This window comes from Anser brachyrhynchus (assembly GCF_964034855.1).
Source record: "Anser brachyrhynchus genome assembly, chromosome: 2".
In the NCBI taxonomy this organism is placed as follows: Eukaryota; Metazoa; Chordata; class Aves; order Anseriformes; family Anatidae; genus Anser; species Anser brachyrhynchus.
Window position 1 is genome coordinate 138,509,370 of NC_137695.1, and position 15,433 is coordinate 138,524,802.

Here is a 15,433-nt window from a genome sequence, read left to right on the forward strand (position 1 = left end):
ATGGAAGTCTTCACTTTGATAAATGCATGCAGCTGGCTGGAGGAGGCAGCGGCGTGCAGCCAACCCTTCAACTTCACAGAAGCGTAGAAGAAACATCAGCACCTCAAGCTCTTCTTCCTTCCAAGGTACCAGTGGGGTTTGGCTTCTCACTGAACCCTATTCGGAGATAAACATGGCTCATTTTTTTCAGGGTTTGGACAAATTCTGCTATAAACCTGCTGATTTGTTCTATGCATCTGAAGAGTGCTGCTCATTTGCAGGCCAACATCTGTTGGTGGTCACCACCAGCGCAGGTGCTCTGCGTGGCGCATGAGCCTGCACTTCTGAGCAGACTGTTCCACCGGTCGCACTGCTGGCCTTTGGAGAAATTGTTATCGCATTTGGAAGGTTGGTGACGCTCTAATGTCACCGTTGGCTTACCAGCAGCCACAGCTCTCCCCGTTGTAAGCCCTGCTCTCTTGATTCACCCTCTCCATCTGTGACGTGGCTATTCCTGCAGCCCCCCGGCGTGTGACGAAGGGGTGATGTGGTGGGGTCATAGCACAGCAAAGCCAGTGGTCGGAGCTCCTGATTTAGGAATACGAATCCCTCCAACTTCCAGTGGAAATCCTCCTCCTAAATTACCGTGCTATTTTTGAAATTCACATTCTGTCCCATTCCAGGTAATGTTCTGAACATTTACGCCTCAGCACAGACCCTTTAATGACCAGCCTTTTAATTACCAAGTACATTCTTAATTTATTTCCATTGTACCAGCGCCTAAGCACCCGAGATCTTGAGCCAACGCTTCCGTACGTTGGGTTTTCCAGGCATGACAAAAGATCACACACTAGAAATGTAATTTACATTTAGGAAAAGCCCATTCATTGTGCTGTTTCACTCTTCCTTCTTCCCAAAGCAAGGCACAGCTTCTAACTCACTGTGGGAGCATGCCTTGCAGAAAGCTGAAAGATGGAAAGAGGCTGGCGGTGCTCGCACGCACCTGCAGGAAGAGTGGGTCATTGCCCCCATGCGACGCCGTCTTGCACCGCCAGCCAATGGGCAAGGCCGGCATCCCAGCAGGAACATCTCAGACTGCCCAAGTCTCCGACCCGCTACGTTCAGCCAGAAGGTGAGCTACCTACGGGGCTGGACAACTGGTTTTTTGCACTCCTTGAGGGTGAGGAGCTCCGACAGCCAGAGACCAGGTAGCAGCAGCATCGCCATCTCCTGCAGCTCCTCCGTGAGCGTGGGCCACAGCCCTGAGCCCCCTCTCAGGCGAACCTGAGTCAGAATGGGATCTTCTGGTCCCAGTGAAGCCCCAGGAGCAGCAATGAAACCATGCAATGTGCCAGGAGTCACGCTGGGAGCGGGAGGCAGCAGGTGTTTTTAGGTGCATTTGATTTTCTTCGGTGATTTCCCTTTAGATGCACGGAGAGGTCAGTCTAGGCATACCAAGAATAGAGAAAGGCTGCGTGTTTTGACAGAGAGCTAATGTTTCCCGAATCAAGATATCTGGAATATCAGGCACTTTTCTTTCCTTAGGGAACACAACTAAAAGCAAAATGCATCTCTTCATCCTGCTGGAGAAGGTGAGAAAAAAGCTGTGGTGAATGAAAGAGTAAGCTACTTGGGCACTGGGCTTTTAAAATAAAAACATTCATCCTATACATTGAGAAAAAAAAACACAACACACACATGAATGGAAGCAGCTCGAAGAGGCAAATAAGCTTCTGTTGCTTGCTGTGATGAGGGAACCCAGTAGTTTTGGGGGTCTGCAGCACTGCACGCTTTCAGTCCTGAGCAGCCTCGTTTCCACTGAACAGTACAGAAGGTGGAAGATGGCTCAGAAACACGAGAGTAATCTCTTCTTAAATAAGACTTAATCACCGTTCCTTGTTCTGGAGCAAAGAGCTGAACTAAACACTTCAGCATGTCTGTCTACAAAATAAATTATTAGTCAAACATTTTGCTAATAAGACTCCCTCCTACTTCAGCTGCAAGGTAAGACCTAACTATTGTGCTTTTTGTGGAGGCAGTAACTGAAGATAAGTGCTATGAGATGTATAAAAATTATGTCAGTTGATAGGCTGAATAAATCAATGTTAACCACGTTTAAAAGGCTTCAAAATTGTACTCACTCTTGGATAAATTTGCATTAACTGTTGGGATGTGGGGCTATTGGTCCTATGATTATAGAAATTCTCAATCCTTTATTTATCCCAATAATTATATACCTGAGGGCTGCTTAAACATCTGTGTCAACAAAACACAACTACACTAAACAGGAGACGTAGGTTGCTTGAATCAAACACAACATTATTGCCATTGATTTCAGACACATGAAATTGTGGACTACAAATAACCCCAAAAGCTAATGGGCTTGTCTGAAAGCCGAGCAGTCGGTGGTGGCTCTGCTTCCTTGGCGGTAAGAGGTTGCTGAAAAAACACAAGAGATGCAGAGCCCATCAGCCCTTTCTAGCACGAACCCATAGGGGGCTACCAAATCACTTCTGGGTGTGTTTGGGTTTCTAATGGGATCAAAGAGATTCTTGGAACACGAGCAGTATTTCAGAAGTACAGCTGTATTTATTGAAATACAGCACCAGTACTTACTGCGTCGGAGACTTCTGCTTACTTTTCAGAGGTAAATCAGATTTGGATTATAATTAATTAGGTGTGTGCATAAATCAGTACAGCGTTGAGTATTGTTAGTCCCATCACCCTGCTATTTTCTGGAGGCTCTCAAGAACTTTATTCTGCAAAGATCAACTAACAGAAAAAAAGAACAAAACAGGATTTTAAGAGACTCAGAAGTTATTTTATTGACTGTATTTATAAGTACAGAGTTTGGTTTGTTTCTGCATTTTTTAATGCAAAGCACTTGAAAAATTCTGTCCTTCCAGAGTTTCAGCAGGGAAAGGGCATGTGACAAATAAATATGACTTATCTACAAGCTGAATTAAGGCCCACATTTTAAAAAGAATCTCATGCTTTTGGATATGGTTGCTAAGAAAAATGGTAACTCTACTTAATCCTTCTTCAAATAATCTCTGACCTACATAATCTCTGGACTATGACACCTGTTTTCATGTGCTGTGAGAGATCAAAAGGACACCTCTCGCTGTTAAGTCTGTATACCCAATTGTACTGTAATAAAAATGAAATATCAATTGATGCATCACACTAAAGGCTTAGCGTCAGATAAATCAAATCAAAAGCTTTTGGTCTTCCTCTTTGATGTATTTGCTGTGCGTTTTTCCTTAACAGTAACCATGCAGGCTTTGGAAGTCCAGGAGGAGTGCAAAGCAGCAGAAAAATCTCAAGAGGGAAAGGCGTCGAGCCATAAATATCCGAGGGCCAGAGACATGAAGTGACCAGAAGTGAGTGAAGGAATGAGCTGGGGGCAGAGGGTGTGTGTCTGTGTGTGTACATGTGCACACCTGTGTACAGAGAGAGAAGGATTACATCGATTATACCAGGCAGTTCCAAATATTGTCTTTGAGGGGAGAAACGTGATTAGGGGGCTGTTTCTCTCTGGGAATGGGACAGGGAGAGATTTTGTAATATAATATATATATATATAGAGAGAGAGAGAGAGAGAGAGAATACCCACATTGAGCAAGCTGGGTCTTTAGTAAAGACCATACAGTTTAATTTATTTGACCAAGTAAAACATATATCCAGGTACATAAGCATGTGGTCATGCACCAAGCGAGATCTTCGGCTGTTTGCCCCTAGCACGTGCAAGCTTCCTGCTCCCACCATCACTTCCATCAAAGATAAACCCATTGCCTACAGTGAAACCTTGAGAAGCCAAGGAATGGCACAACTGGACTAAGCAACGTTGTCGTGTAGGGTAAGGAATTGTTACTTGATTCAATTACACAGACTCTCCCACTGTGCTAAGATTATTTCCTAATGGCCACCAAGCCTTTTTTTTTTTTTTTTTTGTACATCACTATATAAATGGACACAAGGAACTTTTTCATTTCCAAAGATTCAACATGATTTTCAAACACTTTTGACAATCGTGTGGGCATACCTACATCTGCACCAGGCCAGGTTGAAGTCCGGCCACCAAAGAAAAGTTGCATCAAAAGCCATTTGCCACCGCAGCGTGGCTCTGACCCTAGGATGGTGAGCTGGCTCTTACAAGGCCTCCCTGACCACAGGCATTGGTTTGAACACACAGAGAGAGAAAGAAAGGAAGAGAATGAACCATCCCTTCAGTGACTTCGATTGTTTTTCTGTTTTGTTTCCCCCCATGGTTTATTTACTTGACATCGTTATGGTATGTTTTCATTTATAAATTAAAACCAAAAAACAACACTATCTGTACAAGTGGCAACTGAATAACAAAGCACAGACATAAAAACCAACAAACATTAATGGAAGCAAGTCAGATGTGAAACACAGACATGGAACAGTAAGTTACATAGATGCTGATGTCAGCCAATGTATTTTTTTTTCCTAACATCCATAGTTAGCCTTGGAAGAAACCTGGCCAGGTGCAAATGCCATATGGTGTTTCTTCTCTCCCTGAAGAATTTTTTTTCTTCCCGTTTTTATGACAAATAGAGTTATCTCCTCTAACCTGGAAGACTCTCTAAGACCTAGTGAAATTAAAAATGAGTCCACACAGAGGGATTTGTAAAGCAAACAACGGAAAAAAGCACTTAGTACCTATTCAGTCTGGGACTAACAAATACTCTGAAAAAAGAGAGTTTTGATTAGGATCTGAACATACCATATTTTCAAATAATGGGAAAATAGGGCAGCTGAGACTTTGCTTCAATGATCTCTGGTCACTGAAGAAAAGAATAAATGCTGTTGCTGGCATTGGTGGGACAACATCCCAAGAACAGCTGACTAAGGGAAAGCTCTTATAAGTAATGCCCACATTTGTCCTCCTGAGCAGGGGGAAGGGGAGAAACAAACCAGGAGGAATTAATGAGTATTCTTTAAACACTCTAACAAAGGAAAACAAAAAACAGATGAGGCACACCATGTAAATAGGAGTCCCTTTCCATATGGAATACACTAAAACGATAAAAAGAAAATAGGTTTGTGAAGAAAATGTATTTTACAACAAACTTAACGGGGCTAATCACCATGTGCAACTTAATGACCTTACGCTGGGCCATCAGTGTAATTTTGCCTTTCCCAAAAAGGATTACAATACTGCAACACCTGGTACAAAACACTGGCAGGAAACACCACCTGCTACCCAGACTTGTCTTCTCCAAGGTCTTCATTGGCCATAGTGGACAAAACACTGTCGCACCACAGCCTGGTACAGAAAATTCCCTAAAGCAATTTCCCAACTCGCTGTATGTTAGAGAACACCCGCCTTTGCCTTCTGAAGTACAGAAAGAAACACTACAGTAAGATGGAGCCCTGAATATTTACAAATGCAAAGAAATAAAGGCTTCCTCATGTTATAAGGTCTTTTTAATTAGTTTTATATCCATGAATACAATTAAAAAAGAAAATGAAACCTTCATCATTTGATAAAACAGCGTGCACACGGAGTGCTGTACAGAATTTGTACAGAATACATTCCACTTAGAAGCACCAATGCCTGTTAATAGTAACTAATGCTATCTCATGGACTTGTGCATTGATTCATTTATCATCAGCCACTCCTGTATTTGGAAGTCCAACACCGTGCAGATGGACACAGCCTGAGCCACTGTACACTCCCCTCTGAATATACCTGGGCAAATACAGGCAAGCTATTATTTACTGTGGATAAACAGTAAATAATTATAATATCCAATAACTGTCAGATTAATTAAGTTTAGCGGTAGAATTTTGTCACTTCAAAGATAGTGTGGCTGTCTAAGGAGTTTTATTCATGAGTCCCTTATACTAAAGCGTCTTTTTGGGCAAATTCTCAGAGAAGAATAACTAAAGAAAAAAATCAGAAAAGACATAGGGTATGGAATCAAAATTGAGTTATTGAATGTTGTAGCTTTCCCCAGTTAAGACTATTCATCAACTATTATTCTCATTACCCTAGAAAATCAAACCTCTAAGTAAAGGATGTCTACGAATACCTCCAACCTACTGGGGTCTCTCAGGATTAGGCCATTAGGAAGTGGAGACTGCAGAGAGACACCTCCACGAACAATTGAGGATTTCTTTCCTTAGATTGGCCTAATGCTCTTCCACTGAGATCCTTTCCAGAGCTGACTTTGAAAGATGTGTTTTTCTGTGAGTATAACAGAAGTACACTGTGAATAATATAGAAAGGAAACAAAAACATGAGAGATGGCTATGTAAACGAACATTAACAGTTACCACTAACGTTACCTTTAGTTAGAATGAACAACAAGACAACATTATACATGAAAAATTAGCTTTTATTACAAATGTTTAGTAATAGGTATTTTTTTTTTCTTTTTTTTTCCTTCCTAAACTTAAACAAAGTCAGAAACAAACAAGAAATCGCTCAGTTAAAATCTCACTGAAGGTTAACTTGTCAGTAGTTCTACCAGATTTCCTCCAAGTCTTGCTTTTAAAATGTCCTGTTTATTGTGCTATCTGCTTTCCTCTACAGAGACGCTCACCCTCCAGTAGAGATGTGTAGCTATCAACATGGATGATTTGATTCACTTGTATGAACAGTAGAAACTAATAATAAGTTGTGTCCATCTCTTAATATGAAACCTATTTCTATATATTATGCTTGCACATCATTCAGAGCCTGATATCATCATTCAGAGCCTGATATTCTGGCCTCTGAAGCCAAAGACAGCTTTGACACTGACTGCAGTGTGCACATCCCAGAAGGGCAATGTGAATAATTTCATATTCATTGGTGGTAGTGTTCTTTGGTCACAAGCTTCCTGTATCTACCCAGGTTACAGTGTCTCAGAAGCTTTTTTCTTTCTTTTTTTTTAAACCTTTAAGTGGCTTGTTTCTTTCTTTTGCATTTTATTTATTCCATGGCTTTCAGATTTTTCTCCTGCATGTGTGTATGCGCTAGTGCACAAAGTTTACACGAATTGTTTCTATGCAGACAGATCAGGAGTGAAGAGAGGACGTCCTTTGTCTTCTGATACCTTTCAGATGTCAGACTGCAACACCTCTAGTCTAAAATGGCCTTTTATTGGAGTCCTGCTGGACAGTTAATTCATATTTAGCGCACTGCATTAAAAAGCTTTGACTGCATTAAAAAGCTTTCAGAATACACAAAATATGAAAATTGTGATCATTATATTACATTATACATTACACTGTAAAGACATTATTCAAATCAAAGCCCTTTCTTGCTGGGAAAAGTTTCAGAGAATAAGGGGAAAGAAAGCCGCTAATGATGCAAGCAAGAGTGTCTGGACAATGACACTTTGCTTAAAAGGCACACCAACAAAAGGCAAGTTAGGTTCCTCTCCTGATAGTTTAAATCTTCCTGTTCTAGATTTCTGCTTATATATGGGTGCGTGTCTGTATGTATATATGTATACACACACACACCAGAAAGTTGAAGAATTAATGAGCTTTAAATAAATAAGAACCACACAAATGAGGGAGTTGCCGCTGTTATTTTTCCTGCATTATGATTATAATCTAATGATACGATGATATGATTATGCTATTTTTTTTACTTTATATCATTTCATTGTATAAATGTGAGGCATAAAAATACAAGGTGCATTTATCTTGCCTAAAGTAATTTTTATGGATCTTCTGTGCTCTTGCTTCTTCATAAGGGATGGTCTTTATTTCAAGAAATATAAAAAGAGTTGAGGGTAAGGATGTTCTAACAATCACAATTAAAATTTATTTGACTCTAGGGTTTACAAATTAGAGCGTGGCATGCACGCAAACACACACACAGAATGACAGTGACAACAATGGCTGTGATACAGCTCAAACCAAATACTGGTCCCAGCACGGCTGTAATATGCTGATCTTGTAGTATCTATTGTTTTCCTTTTGCATAAGCTTTGTGATCTAATGCACCATTTCCAAAATCTGCACTGTTCTGTCTAAATGGTCCACGTATGATGACAGTAACTGTTAAGAGGTATGAGATGATTACTAACTTCCAGAAAACATTCAACAGAAGATGCCCGTACAGTAGTCACCATTAAAAGCTTAACAGCTGGAGGTTGAAAGTAAAGGTCTTTTCAGCTGTACTGTTTAAAAAAGTATGACTATCACAGTAAAGTTAATTACACAAAAGGCAACAATTGTAAAGATTGCAATAGAGAACACAGTAGATTGTTCAGAAAGTGGATCACATTTTCGGCTAAGTCTGAAATAGTTCTTGCAATGCTGTAAATTCTACCTACTAGATATCACACAATATAAATCAGACAGAAGAAGTTGTAAAAAGGTATTAAGAGCTTGGTCCTGCATTTCCGATTCCCCAAAATCTACCACAGAAGACTACAGGAATTTTGAATGTTCAGTGACTGCAGGACAGAACCCTCAGAGGACTGCAAAACATTGCTTCTTTTCAGTACTTACTATGTGTAAGTATTCAATTGATTTTCTTTGGCTTTTAAATTACTATCCCTTAATGTCTATAATGTGAAACCAAACCAAACCCAAACCACGAATAACTCCCCTCTCCCCTCAAAATAGTGCTATAAAATTAAATGAACCAAAAAAAAAAATAATCCCACATATCCAGAAAGTGTAGCTGTTACTTCATTATAAAACTACGGTGCAAAACAGGGGTTTATACTGGTCAGAATTGCGATAGCAATTGAAAATTTACACTGCAGGAGTGACTGCAAGCATTGCTTCTCCTGAACAATAGAAAAATCAAAACCAATTAGGCACTTGTTTTCTTGTTTAGTGAGAGATCATTCGGTGTGCTTAAAAATGATAGAAATATTATTTAAAAGAATGGTCTCGAGTGTAGCAATTGTATTGCTCAACTACAGCTACAATCCCTGATTCAGAACAGAGAACATGTGCTTATTATTTAGATTACGCTTAAAGTTGTACTGATAGGAATGGACTGGACACATGTTCAAGTGCTGTCCTGAATTGGGACAATTGCTGAATTCGGAGTTTTAAAAGACAATATAGTGGTGAGCTTCTTTTCATTATACTACAATACTAATTTTATCTTATCTGGCTCTGCTCTCCACAATATTATCCTAACACTTCCTAATAAAAAGAAAACAGGCATAAAATAAATAGGATAACCAAAGATTACATAATAAATATGCTACTAAGTGGGAGGAAAATATATTGCAACGTAAGGCTCTGTAGTGTTGCACAATCAAGAAATAGTTCCAGGTGCTCCAAAACACAACTCCTAATGTACAACACAAAGTTACCACGATACACCTGAAAAAGATTGGGAAGTAACAGATTAAACTTCTATTACATTAAACATTTGAAAATATAGCGAGTGGTCATGTGTTTCACTGCCTTTGGAGAACACCATGTGTTCTTTCACTGCTCCAATTGTCATCGGTTGTGAAGGAAAATTGAAAAGATTGGATTTTTAAAACTCCTTCAGACTTATAAAGTTACCAGTGTCCACATTGACTCGTAGCATTATCTCTGAAAGTAAAACAAACTCAGAAATTTTGTTGTCTCCGCTTCTTGGCATCCATCGCATCTAGGATAGGTTGCCTTTTTGCAGTGTACCTCTGACGAAGCTCTTCAATTTCTCGTTCCATCATAGGGTCCAAAGCCTTTAATCTCATCTGTAATTCTTCTAAACTTAGATTCTTTAACTGTAAAACAACCAAACAGGCAAACAAACAAAAACACAAAATAGGTTAAAAACGTATTACGATAAAAATGAAAACCACCTTTCATAACCTTTTAATTTACAGTTGCAATGTCTTTTTTCATACTGTGTGTGTATACATACATATATCGCTGTTCATGCAGTCAGAAGCCTTAGTGCGCTCCACAGTAAATAATTTAACAGCATATGCAAACACACACACACATGCAGTACAGTTAATAAAAAGAAAAAGCAGCAAACACTTCACATACCTTGTAAATACACTGTGAATAAATATAGGCCTGGAGTTAAACTCCTTAGGCTGAAAAAATGCATGCCATACTATACAGGATTATATTCATGTACATACATTATACTGATTAATGAAATACTTCTTTACTGAATTCAGCCTCTCATAGCAGCCTTAAGAAATAGAGAACTGCTGTAAGGCATAGCCTGACGGATCTGGAGGTACTTTCTGATAAGAATGACAAGACACCTGCATTCCTCAACGCACCACTGCCAGGGCTAGGCAAGGCAAACTGCCAGCAGGGTGGTTAAATAATGCACAAACCAACCTCCTGAATTCGTGGGAGGGAGTTACCTTTGCCCACTCTCTTCTCTCACAGTGTTAATCAGTTCATTACATTTCATTCATTAAGAGCAACGGGTCATACAAGTAAACCCCTCCTCTGGCTACTTGGCTGCTGCAAGTAAAGGCTGGATCTCGGCAGGCACTGGGGCACGTCGGGCGTTACTGCCCCATCTGCTCTCGCAGGGCAGGATCTACATTTGAAATATCTTCCTTTGGTTGGCCTGTGTATTTTTTTCTTGAGCAAGCGGAGTACCTCTCTGCATCTCTCTCTTGTCGGAATTGCCTATGTGCCAATTACTCTTCAGTCAGAGATGAGTGTGGCACACATCGATAGATTGCAAACGGCACACAAGTTCATCCCAGGAAAGAGGCAATCTATATTTTGTTTGCAAATATGCTGGCATTGCAAACAAGCACACCACCTAACTCAGGAAAAAAAAAAAGACAACATTTTCTGAATCAACCTACTAATGAGTCAACGCTTAGTTTATGAATCTAGGGCAGTCTTCCATCAACACCGTCTGATCTGCTTTCCCTGAGAAATGAAATGCTACTTTTGATCTTTATTTTTATCAGCTTCTGAGGCATGTAAATCAGCAGCACGTATTGCTACATACGGTCCAAACCCCGGTGCTATGACTTCCACCAATACACGATGTTGTACATAGTAAACAAATAACTTTAAGTCATAATCCACAGGGAGTCGAGCCCAGAAAATCATGCAAGAACATAGAGGAAAAGATACCCGTTTTCATTCCGTGTCATTTTAACAGTAAGATTCCTGTGAAAGAGAGAATTAGAAGCCAGAAGTAGAAACATCTTCAATGACCAAAGATCCTCAGAGCAGCATCAGCTTCAGACACCCCAGATGTGCTCAGCAGCTCATCATCACAAGGACAAATGGCACCTTTTGTTTCTTCGGAGGGAAGGAGTTGCCTCCCAAATAATTAAATACCCATATAATTAAACAGTCTGGTTTACTACACCTCTCCCCACTGATGAATGCAAGAAAGGATAGGGGAGAAGAATCATAATTTCTCGGACACCAAGACACTTACAGAAAAACACCTTCCCGCTTTCAGAGAAAGAAGAGATTAAAAAAAGTTCTTTTTTAGCCACTTGGTAAATGCAACCAGCATATTACAGACACTTTTCAGTGAGGATATTCTTTAGAGCAGTGAGGTGTCAGAGGAACTTGCAGTATTACAAGGCGACATAACGGCACTGATTCCCCTTTAACCGACTACAAGCAGCACGGATGAGAGAAGCAATAAAACTATGGTTTTTAGCATGTCGGGGAGGAAAAAGTCTATGATTCTATGATATGCAGCTTCATGGACTAGCAAATGGACTAAGGAAGGCACCATCAATAACCACTTGTGTGTTTGTGACAAGTGTCACTGATGAAGTCTCCTGTCTGGTCTGGGTCAGCCACTTACTCCCTCTGAATCACCGCTGTAGACATCAGGCTTACACTGCACACAGTAGACTCAAATTCATGTGATCACATAATTATTCTGTGCTGAAAGACATATATATATTTTTTAAATAAATTGTCAGAGAAGAATATGATGGGTACGTTTTTATTTAAATTTCAGTCAGGAAGCAGAGCCAGCAAACAGAATTAAATAATCTTTAAGGATCACAGACAGCTGGGCTGGAAATTAAAATACGAAGGGAATGAATTTTTAAATCCAGAGAATGAGAATTGTGCAGAGTGATCTCAGTCACGTCACCCAGGGGACTCAGGGAACTGCAGTACTCATCTGTATAAGCGGTTGATGCTTGGGACACTCAGAGGAAGCAAATGACAGAAAAGAGGGAAATGAAGGATCTGAAAACAGAGTTATGAATCTCATCTATCTGGCTTCAGATGCTGGATAAGACAGAAGTGGTCACAGAGCTCTACGCACCATAGAAAACCACTTAATCACATCTAAAAGCTGCAGCTCATTTTGGGATGTGTGTACGTTTGTGTGCACATATGTCTATGTCTCTTCAGCAAATTTCAGAATATTTTTTTCTCGACTTCTGTCTGTTTTACGGATATTACCTCCTGAACCCTAAAGCTGGCAAAAGAGCAAACACTGAATGCAACAGCAAACGTTAAGTGAGATGCGCAGAAACAACTCATACAGGAAATGTAATTATCCCTATGCAATTTATTCCCTTGCATGATGAATGTTTTGATTCAATTTCTTAAAGTGATAGAGCTTGGCACTCCCATTTACTTTCACCTGCAAACAGCCTGCAATTTAAACAGCCAGAACTGATTTCCCGCGTAGTTTGTTGTTACAGAGGCAGTCTCCAGTGAATGGAGCTTCTGGAAGGCAAATGGAGCATTTGTCTTCGCTGGGACCCCTTGTATCACCTGGGAATCACTGGCTTTGGGAAAGCAACAGTCCCAGCTGAGACTTACAGCACCATGAACCTATCAATTAGGTGCAACACAATGTAAATACATAATATTTTAAAAAGATGTGTATATCTGTTTCACACACCGAGTCTTTCAGAGTGGCTATGCATATTCAGGTTTCTAGTAGAAAAAGTTGTGTAGAGAAAAAAAATCCTTTTCTTCCAAAAGGTGTATTTCTTAATTTAATAGCGAAAGAGACTTAAAATGAGTAAGAGAGGCAAGGAATAAGATACAAAGCAAAGCTGGATAACATTGAATAATTTCTGCTACAAGGTGACATTCTCAAGACAGTCGCATCCAAAGAAGCCCCGGTGGAACTCTATTAAAGGATGCTGACTGCCTACAAAGAGGCCAGCTCGAAGTTATCCCTGTGCAAGGAGCTCCCGCTGGTGCAAGCTGAATGCCAGCAGCTCTCGTCTCTGCCTCCTCCTCTCCCTGATGTAGGGTGAAATCCTGGTGGACGAAAGGAACCTGAGCAAAGAGGAGCTCCATCAGCCCAAGCTGCCAGTGGCAGAAGACCCTGTAGGCAGCACCACTCTGAGCTGGAGACAACCAGCACAGAAGCAAGGCACCTAACCCTGTGGCTGAATTACCGTTTCCAGTTGCACAACACAAGTCTCCTCTTAGGAGGCAGAAGCGTGGCAACCTGGTGTACCTCATCTTGAACTTTTAGCAAGTAGGACACCAATTGTCTGCCTCTTCCCGGCTCGCTGTTCAACTTATTCATAATTGGGTCAGTTTTCCAAGAAAGGCTACATGCAGAACTCAAAAAGCAGCAGAACAAATCAGAACCATTATCTGGGTTTTTAAGAAGCAGCTGTAAGCGCCGTAGCTAAAGAAAAACTAATCCAGTGGTATAATGGAAGGTAGCTGGATTGCAGCGCAGTTCGACCATTTCATCAGAGGATGATTTTCTATGAAGAAAACATTTTTATTCTGGTCGATGCTGGCTTCAGGTAGCTTGCTTTTTATTACATGTCTTCAAACAATGCCACGGAAGGAATTTTCTCCTCCCATACTGATGTGATCATCTCTTAGAACTAAAGTCCAGCATGGGAAGTACAACAAATTCTATTTTTATTTTTTTTTCAGTCTAACTTCTTGCATTCCAGATGGACCAGCTTCATTCGGACTGGCATTTTTAGCAAAGAATAATTACTTGCAGTCAATACTTCTGCCTGAAGGAAGACCTACAACATGCCTTACATATTCTGTTGGCAACCCTGGTCAAATCATATTGATGAAGATTCAGGCCAAAATGGTCAATTGGAAAATATATATGTGTTGCTGTCTAAAGACTAAAGCTCTCTAGTAATACAGTGAAAAGAAAGGAGATGATGTACAACCAAAAGTGGATTCTCAGAAGTCATCAAGTCAAGGGGTGCAATGCAAATCCTAATTACCTGTGTCCAGCAAAGGACTCAAGAGGAAGGAAAAGTATCTGAGATACTTGGTGGTGCCTGCAGACCATGAATTGCAGCGAAGGGGTCTGGAAAAGAGTCTGGAATTCATTAACTAGACTTGGCCAGCACATATCTATAGCCATCCAAACTTTTCAGGGGGCGAAATCCAAAGTTTTGGTGGATGTAGCACACTATAATCTTAATCCACCCTTGACAGCTAACGGAGGTAAATAAAATCTCTAGGCCTGTGATGTTTTCAATATGATAAAATTAGATTTCATTAGTAATTCCATAATGCATGAATTACCATTACAAACCTCCAGTCTATCAAACTAAATTATGGAATACTGCCATTAAGCTGGTGCAACGAAAACAAGCAAATGTATTTTCAGGGTCTAAATTGTTAAGAAAATAGATATTCAATCAAAAAATAATCTGTATCAAGTTTGTTGTGTTTACTTGAAAAAACAAGTTCTTCCTAGCAACTGCTTAAATGAATCTTACAGATGCAACATGCCTTATTAGAGGCCTTTGATTAAAAAAATATGGATTGTTAATACTGTATTCTGAGTCATCTATTTTCCCATCTGCTAGTAATTCCTACAATATGAACTATCAACAGAATGGCTAACAACAATAATTTTCTATGGCAATTGCAAAAGTGGGTTGCCTATAGCACTTTCTAAGATTTAACCAGTGCATGCCTTGGATTGTTTTGTGTTGTTAGTGGCCTTGGGTAAGAGAAACTCTCTTCCCGCTGTAGCTGTTCCTTTACCTTTGCTGAGCAGCTTTCTTCTCTTTTACGGAATGAGGTCCACTGGTGATTTCAAAATCCTTTTTACCAATGTAAAAAATTAGACTTGAGTCAGGATGCCAAGATAAAAGGTGGGCCTCTCCAAATCATTTTTCTGGTCTATGAATTCGTACCCCAACCCAAAAGCTCACTTATCTAGTAGGTTTTTTTAGCCCTACATGCAAGGAAATATACCACAGTTACCGTCAGCTGCTCCCGTGCAGCGACAAGGGGAGAACTGCTCTGCACATACATCAAAACTTACTGACCTGGTAGCAGCATCGCTGGGCAATGACCTACTTGAAACACCCACTAGCCACACATCAGAGCTCTGAGCTGCTCTCATCGCAGCCCTGTTGTCGCTAGAACAGGCAAATCAGTCACAAGAGAAAAAAAACTTGGACAGGGAAGAGAATTTATTTCGGTATGTTTGGGAAGCGAGTATCCTTACTGCAAAACACAAAACATGGTGTTATATAAAAAATACAATGAATATAAAAAATAACCTCATTTACTATCACTGTTTTTGACGATTTATGTA

At 40.2% G+C, this 15,433-nt stretch overlaps 1 protein-coding gene across 1 annotated transcript in view; it reads right to left on the reverse strand.

The window, feature by feature from the left end:
• Positions 1 to 7,730: 7,730 nt before the first annotated feature.
• STK3 (serine/threonine kinase 3) overlaps positions 7,731 to 15,433 on the reverse strand; it is a 141,317-nt gene continuing 133,614 nt past the window's right edge. Inside the window, exon 11 of the mRNA XM_080583193.1 lies at positions 7,731 to 9,689. Coding sequence (XP_080439319.1) covers positions 9,531 to 9,689 — 159 coding nt within the window. The 3' untranslated portion in view covers positions 7,731 to 9,530. The remainder of the gene's footprint in view (positions 9,690 to 15,433) is intronic.